Raw genomic sequence first — 8089 nt, forward strand, 5'->3', positions numbered from 1 at the left:
CGTGCCCCGCCTCTGCTTCGCCCACCTTGTCTTCTGATCCCGCCCCTCTCCGCCAGGCCCTGCCCTTCTCTCCGCAAGGCCCCGCCCCCGCCCCGCCCCCTGCGTACTTGGCTGCCCCGCTGCCTTGCAGGTGGGCAAGGGCCGCAACGTTGCTCCGAACCGTCCTCAGACTGGCCAGGACCTGCGAGGGGGGGTGGCCAGCGTTGGGAAGGAGGGGTCGGCTCTACCTGCCCGGCACACGGGAGAAAGGAGAGGTGGGTACCCACCTGGGCAAAGGGTGTCACAATCACGTCTTCTCCGTGTCTGCGGGGAGACCAGACATGGAAGGGCGGTCAGAAGGAGCCCTCCCACACGTTCCCATCTTCCAGTTTTTTCTGGGTTTTTTTTATTTTCCTTTTTTGCGCCACGCGGCATGCGGGATCTTAGTTATTGAACCCGTGCCCCCTGCAGTGGAAGCGCAGAGTCTTAAGCACTGGACCGCCAGGGAAGTCCCCAATCTTTCAGCTTTTACCCACACTGTGCCCTCAGCTGAGGTCATCCTCCTGTCCCGACTCCCTCTTTTGGGTGTCTTCCTAGTAGTTCCTGGACTCCCCTCACCTGACTCTTCTCTGAAAGCAGCCACAGCCCCTCTGACCAATCACTCACTTTATCCCCATCTCACAAATGGAGAATCTGAGTCCCAGGGGCAACAGGGGTCTTAGTAGAGGCAGGAAATTATTGCTACCAGAAAGCTCAAATCAAAGTGTACGTTCGGTTGCTGTTAATTGGCCTTAATGTCACTGGATTGCCACGCAACCCCAGCCTAAAGTGAAGCACAGAGGATCACTGGATATCATTCTTAGCATGTCCTACTGAACAAGCAAATAGGCAAACTCCTACATAAACTTTAAGGCCCACCTCAAACGGTCATTTGAAGGAGGTGTACCGAATGGAGGAATAAAGGAAGGAAGGAAGTAGAAAGCGGTATTATCCCCCAGCCTCAGACTCACAGGTCGCTAGCCACAGAGGAGTTCCGGGACATGGTCTTGGACGAGAGTTCGTAGTCACTGTCTGAGCGGTACAGGAAGGACTCCCGCCTCTGGCTGTGCTGGGCAGGAGCTTGGATGACCCGGCCAAGGCCAGACCCAGCCTGATGGTCCAGGGCGCTTCTTCCGCATGATAGCCCATTTTCCAGGTCCAAGCTGAAGGAAAAGGAGTCATAGTCAGAGCCGAGGGTCCTGGCATATGGATGCTGGGTCATGGCCTATATCAGTTTTGTCACATCCTCCCTGGGGCCACGTGGTGGGCTGGTTAGGAGTGGCCTGCAGCTTGTCCATCTGTCCCACGGTCACACCCCCACTCAGGGACACCGCGTCCCTCACGCCTCCATCTCCACTTCTGTACCCCAGAGTCTTTTCCACTGGGACTAATCTGGACTCCAGGACATGAGTTTCAGATCTGTCTCCAAGTGGCTGTTGTGACCATGGGTAGGTCTCAGCTTTTCTATGGACATCATCAACTTTGTTTCTAATATGGGTGTGGTAGACTTCATCCCCAGGGTGCTTTTAGGGAGTTACAACCGAGCACCTGAGGAGGGTGACAGGGCTCCCATATTACTAAGGAGTAAACTGAGGTCCATGTCGCAGGGTAAGTTCATGGGGATTGGAAACGACTTCCTGGGCTTTCCTTTCTGGATGGGATCTGGGTCCCGCCTAGACGGGGCACACTCGAAGGCTCCTCACAGCCAGGAGAGGCCCTATCCCCAGCCAGCTTTGGCTACGCCCTGGACCACCTGTCCCCTTTCCCCAGCTCCAGCCCGTATGGCCCCACCCCAATCTCACCAACCTCGCCTCCAGCTCGCTCTGGCCCTATCCTTAGCTCCCCAGTTCTTCTGCTTTATTTTTGACCTGAACGCTCTGCCTGTTCTCTTCCACCTCTGGGCCTTTGCACAGGATGTGTCCTCTCCCCAGAGCACCGTCCTCCTTCTGTTCCAGGCAATCCCCAATCGCCCCTCCCATCCCTTCCTCCAGCCACACTCTGACGGAATAAGGGGGATCTACTACTCTCACCCTTCGAGTCAGAGGTCAGAGAAAGAGTGGCAGGGGGCATGGGGCTAGAACAGAAGTGTGGGAGGGGGAGTTAGCAACCAGGGAGAGGGGCTGCAAGTGAGTCACAGGTTTCTGAGAAGGGAGCGGGCAGGAAAGACGGAGACAGGAAGACTCCAGGGGCCGCCGCCTAGACACGCCCCTCCTGGCCGAGGGCCAGTGTCCACCTGGTCCCCCTCCAGGTCACCCCATCCCAGTCCACGGATGGGATCGGCGCCTGCCGGAAGACTCCGAGCAGGGAATTCGGCTCAGACCGGGTTGGGGGTGGGGAATTCGGCAGGATTCTGTCCGGTTCAGCTGGATTCGGTCCGGCTCGGTCAAGTACGGCCAGGTTTGACTAAGCTGGGTCTGATCATACAGGATTGGACCTCTTCCCCTGAGTTCAGTCGGGTGAGTTCGGTAGAATTCGGCTACAACCGACCGCATTCGGGTAGGTTCGGATGCGTTCGGGCGTGTTCGGCTACGTCCAGTCGCGCCAGGTTTTCGAGCAAGTCCGGGTGGCACTCGGGCCAGGTCGGGCATATTCGGCTTAGTCCGGCCTCACTCGGGTGTTCGGCTATGTCCGACCGCTGTCGGTCTGTTCGGGTTCTGGGGCTCCTGGAGAAGCCCCTCAAGTCCAGCGTTTCTGAGTTCCCGCTTCGTGACGTCACCCGGAGGGGCGGGACTTCTTAGCTCTTACCCGGCCTCCGAGTGTGCCGGGTGACTGGAGGAGAGACACTCTTGGGGGCGGGCTAGTGGCGGTGGATACCCTAAACCTGTGCTCAGAGGGGGAGGCCTGGGCGTGGCTACCACCTACCCCTCCCTCTCATCTCCCCAAAAGTTCTGGGAAAAGCACACCTATGGATGAATAGGGAAACGGAGGCCGGGAGAGGCCACAGCGTGCCGGGTTCGAATCCAAGTAGCGAGCACGGAGAGTTACGGGCTGAGCCGGGGTTTTGTCGCTACGGCGGAAGCTGTTTTTCTTTCTGCTCTAAACTTAGCCGAGAGCTGCTGGGTCAGGCCGTGGTTCCATGACGCGGGCAGCGGGGAGGAGCTCGCACCGACTGTGGGAACGGCGCGTCTGTCCATCCGTTAGACAGGTAAACTGAAGCACAGGGGCCTCGGAGACACCTGCCCTCGCCCAGCCTCACGCCCTTGACGTCCTCGACGCCCCTGTGCTCACTCCGGAGCCCTCGGCGGGGACCCCTCTTCGCAAGCTTCTGGTGCCCTGGGGGCGCTCTCCCGGACCCGGGACCCCAGTCTCGGCCTGAAATGGCCCATCAGGGACCACCGTCACAACTACCTCCCTCTCCACCAGCTGCCACTGGCCGTGTGACCTTGGAGAAGGGACCTTTAGTCTCTGAGCCGCAAGATGCCAAATTACCAAGTAAGAAAACCGCACGAGCCAAGCGCAAGGTATGAGACCCAGTCGGCGCCCACCAGCCCCACCTCCAACCCCAGCCTCTGCCCTGCGACCCACGATGTGACAGTCGCTTCCTGAAGGGCCGGAATTCGAACCTAAAGCGGTGGAACGAGTCCTTGGAGAACGCAACCGAGTGGGGCTGCGCAGAGGCGGCGCTCTGCGCGGGTGCGCAACAAGCTCTCTTACACCGCGAACACCCTGCCTCAAAGGCCTCCATCAAATCACTTCTTCCTCCGCGGAGATCGAGGGCTTAGTGTGAGGCCACCAGGCCATCCCGTTGCTGGCGCCAGAACGGATGGCGGGGGCAGACCAAGGGGAGGAGTGACCCTCTTCCCTCCACCTCCAGGACTCTCAGCCCGCCTGCCCCGGGTTGGCGAGGGTCAGAAGGAGACGTGAGCCTCAGCCCGTCCTGCTCCAGGCCGCACAGCTGGAGAGGGACAGACGGCTGGTCCCCTGGGCGTGTGTCCAGGCGGTGGGTGGAGGGAAACAGAGATGGAGAGAGACAGTCATCAACTAAAAGAGACAGAGATAGGACAGAGGGAGAGAGATACCGAGAAAGGGCAAAGAGGCAGAGCCTTTATGCCCTGACCCCCAACCTGGCCCCAGCTGTCCTTGACTCTGCCCTTCCCACCTCCAGCCCGGCTGTTCCCATGAGCCCTGCGAGGCCCACTGTCTCGCCTCACCACAGCGGATGGGCCACGGTGAAGCGCCGCTGCAGGCGGATGCTCTGGTTCACCAGGAGCTTCCTGAAGAGCCCGGGGGAGCCGCGCGGGGATCCCCGGGGGGAGCTGGGCACAGGGGCCGGGGCGGGCGCAGGGGGACCCTGCATCGCCAAGACCGCGTGGAGGCTGGACGAAGTACAGGCTGCGCGGGACCTTTTCTGGACAACCACGGGGGCGGGGCCCGGCGGGGAGAGGGCAGGAGGCGCACCCGCCCCGCCTTCGCCGCAGGACCGCTCAGGGACGCCCTCACCGGGACAAATGGGGAAACCGAGGCACTGAGCTAGACGGGACACTCTCTGCTTCCCCTTTGGGGGAGCCCAGAAACCGCATCTTATACCACTTCCCTCTGCCACCATGTCCCCCGGTAGTGCAGCTTGCTCAGCTGATAACTCGGCTGAAAAGAGACACAGAAGTCAAAAAAGGAAGCGCTCTCCATTATCAGGGAGTCACCGAGACACAGAGTTTGCCGAGGGGCTGCCCAGATCCCACACAGTGCTTGCAATACCCCTCTACCCATTTTCCAGATGGAGAAACTGAGGACTGAGCCACCAAGGGGCTGCTCAGAAACTACAAACCTTTAATCCTTTGCCAGGTGGGGAACTGAGGCTTGGAGAAAAGCGGTAACAGATGCAAGTCTTCACGGCAAGGCAGCTCCCCCTCTTCCTGTCCCCCTCCACAAGTCCCCACATGACCTCCACCTGCTCTGACATTCCCCAGGCCCTGTCTCTGGATCGTTTCCCCTCTCCTGCTGTCTCTACTGGACAAACATCCGTACTCCACTCCTGCCAGGCCTTCCGGTCCTGTGAAGCTTCAGCTGCCACCGCCCACCCCAGGAAGGACCCTTGGAAAGGGAAGCCTTGCCCCTGGTATCAGGGGGGCTGTTCAGGGGTCTGTACCAGCTGGCCTACCCTCAGAATGCTGGGGTTGGGTGGTCTTGCCCCATTCTTCAGAAAAGGAAACCAAGTCTCAGAGAATGTCACACTTGGAGGCAAGACCCAGAACACCCACCTCTCAGGCAGAAGCAACCTAGGCCCACCTGAGGCCACACAGAAGTTATGGGCCTGACTGTGTCCTGCTGTGGGATAACAAGCCCCCTGCCTGGGCCTTGCCCCAGGGGACTGCACTAGTTTTGGGTGTCCCAGACAAATGCCACCCAGGTTTCTGGCAATCCTGGGGGGATGTGAGATACTATTTCGGGAGATCAGGGCTTCAGTGGTGAGACCCTGACCCTCCCCTGACATCTCAATCATACTATGGTCCCCGTTGTATAGATGAGAAAATGGAGGCTCACAGAGGAGTCACACTGGGGCTCAGGAGGACAGAGAGTCTCAAGGGTCTGGCTGGGAACCCCCTTCTGTCCCTGTGGCCCTGCAACCGGACACCTGGTGGGAATCAGACTCTCTGTCCCCAAGACAAAAATACCATCTGTAGCTGCTGTGGCTATACCTAATTATAGCTTGTCCCCAGGGGATAGAGGCCGCCAGGATCAGTCTAGTGGAGAGACTGGGGCTGGGTCCAAGGAGCCTTGACACCACCTCAGCCCCATGGGGGAGACTCTCAGTGTTCGCATATCCCCAAGGAGAGACTGAGGAGATGCAGTCCTTCTGAATTCACAAACATAAAATGGAAGGTTAAGGCTAAACACATGGGTACGAACTGAGCACTCCTTGCTCTCCCGGTGCTGACCCAAGGGCTGTGCATGTAAAAGTCATTTTATTTTCAGAGCAACTCTATAAAGTGGGGACTATTATTCCCATTTTGTGGCTGGGGAAACCAAGGCACAGAGAGGTGTGCTCATTGCCTGAGGTCATTCAAGCCTAGGTTGGCAGCCTCCCCAGCCTCTCCCCATGGCTCCATCTCCTCTGCAGTCCCAGGTGCTACTCTGACATTAATGCTTTATCAATAGTTTTAATATTAATGTTTCATTAATAGATTCAACTTTAAATACTTTATAACCAGTTTTAACGGTAATGCATTATCAATAGCTTTTTGGATGGAGAAACTGAGCCACACAGCCAAGATTCAGCATTCACAACCTGGGCTGCCTGACCCTGGGAGATGACCCCAAGCTTCACCCAGGAAGGGGCAGAGGCCAAAGGAGGGGTTGACGTGACTTTGTCTCACCCTAACTTTGTCCCTGCATGCTATGTGACCTGAGGAGGTGCCCAGCAGCCTCTAATGTCCTTAACACTTCGGTGTCTCAATTTCCCCTATTTGAGCCTCTTCCCTGGGCAAGCACTTGTCTCCTCTGCCACCAGGTGGCCCCCGTGAGACAGGAGGTGGGTGCTGTTACACCCGTTTTATGGACAAGTATACCATAAGTCTGAAGCTTTGCACATTCTGTTCCTTCTGCTTGGCATACCCTTCCCTGCACTCCTCCCGGCTGACTTCTCTTTACCCTTCAGGCTAAGCTTAGATGTCACTTCTTCCGAGCAGTCCTTCCTCACCCCCTACCTCCAAAAGCTGGGTCAGAAGCCTCCTCTGGGCCCCACGGCACCCGGATCTCTCTCCATCACAGCACAGATCACTCTGTGTTGTCTCTAGCTGGTATGAGTCTGTCTGGAGAGGAGAGATGACTTGCCCAAGTCTGCCTGAAGAATCTAGTTATCTTTTTTTGCTTTTCTAAAAAAAAAAAAAAAGTTTTGGCCACACTCCAGGACATGTGAGATCACCCCCTGCATCGGAAGCGCAGAGTCTTAACCACTGGACAACCAGGAAAGTCTCCCTTTGAAAAATCTAGATAGAGGAGGGTGGAGGCTGAGTCACAAGTGCAGATGGTCACATGGGTCAGATCTCACCCTCCTCTGCTCCAGATCCTCCTGTGGCTCCCCATTGCCCTCACTTCTGAATCCATACCTCCCTGGAGGCCTGTGTGGCCTCACTCCTGCCGGCCTCCCCAGCACACTCCTCTTGGCTCACTCCGCTTCGCTTCCGTTTCATCATCCCCTCCCCACTTGCTGTTTTTCAAAGCATCCAGCCTCATTCCTATCCCATGCCCTTGCCTGAAGGCTCTTCCCCTGCTAACTTTTTTTTAAAAATTTATTTGGCTGCACTGGGTCCTTAGTTGCGGTTCACGGGCTCCTTAGTTGTAGCATGCGAACTCTGAGTTGTGGCATGCATGTGGGATCTAGTTCCCTGACCAGGGATCGAACCCAGGCTCCCTGCACTGGGAGTGCGGAGTCTTAACCACTGCGCCACCAGGGAAGCCCCCCCTGCTAACTTTTTTGTCTTTCAGGTCACAGTTGAAGCATCACCCCCTGCAGGAAGCCCTCCGTGACCAGCCAAGTAAAATAAATATTCTCAGAGCACCCTCCTCTCATGGGTACAATTTCACATTTACTGTCCTGTTTATTTGATCTGTGTCTGCCTCACCTGCCAGCCCCTTGAGGGCAGGACCAGGTCTGCCTTGCTCCCAGTTGTGCCCTCAGTGCCCAGCACTCAGTAGGTGCTCAGTAAGTGTTTGTGAGATGAATAAGAGCCTCCCCTACCACCCTCCAGCCACACTGATCTGTGTTCATGTCCTCATATATCTGATCCTCTTGAGTCTGACGCTTTGCACATTCTGTTCCTTCTGCTTGGCATACCCTTCCCTGCACTCCTCCCGGCTGACTTCTCTTTACCCTTCAGGCTAAGCTTAAATGTCTTCTTCTTCCGAGCAGTCCTTCCTCACCCCCAACCTCCAAAAGCTGGGTCAGAAGCCTCCTCTGGGCCCCACGGCACCCTGATCTCTCTCCATCACAGCACAGATCACTCTGTGTTGTCTCCAGCTGGTATGAGTTTGTCTCTACCTTTAGCCTATGAGCACCTGCTTGCCCTTGGGCTGTGGCCCCAGTACAGGGCCTGGCACATGGTAGCTGCTAAATAAATGCTTGCTGAACAAG

General features: G+C 57.1%; 1 protein-coding gene across 1 annotated transcript in view; it reads right to left on the minus strand.

The window, feature by feature from the left end:
• PDE4C (phosphodiesterase 4C) overlaps positions 1 to 4503 on the minus strand; it is a 12139-nt gene extending 7636 nt beyond the window's left edge. Inside the window, 4 exon segments of the mRNA XM_024767593.1 lie at positions 108 to 181; positions 267 to 303; positions 990 to 1181; positions 4170 to 4503. Coding sequence (XP_024623361.1) covers positions 108 to 181; positions 267 to 303; positions 990 to 1181; positions 4170 to 4315 — 449 coding nt within the window. The 5' untranslated portion in view covers positions 4316 to 4503.
• Positions 4504 to 8089: the final 3586 nt, after the last annotated feature.

Source organism: Neophocaena asiaeorientalis, unplaced genomic scaffold (genome assembly GCF_003031525.2).
Source record: "Neophocaena asiaeorientalis asiaeorientalis breed wild unplaced genomic scaffold, Neophocaena_asiaeorientalis_V1.1 scaffold87, whole genome shotgun sequence".
NCBI classification, from domain to species: Eukaryota; Metazoa; Chordata; class Mammalia; order Artiodactyla; family Phocoenidae; genus Neophocaena; species Neophocaena asiaeorientalis.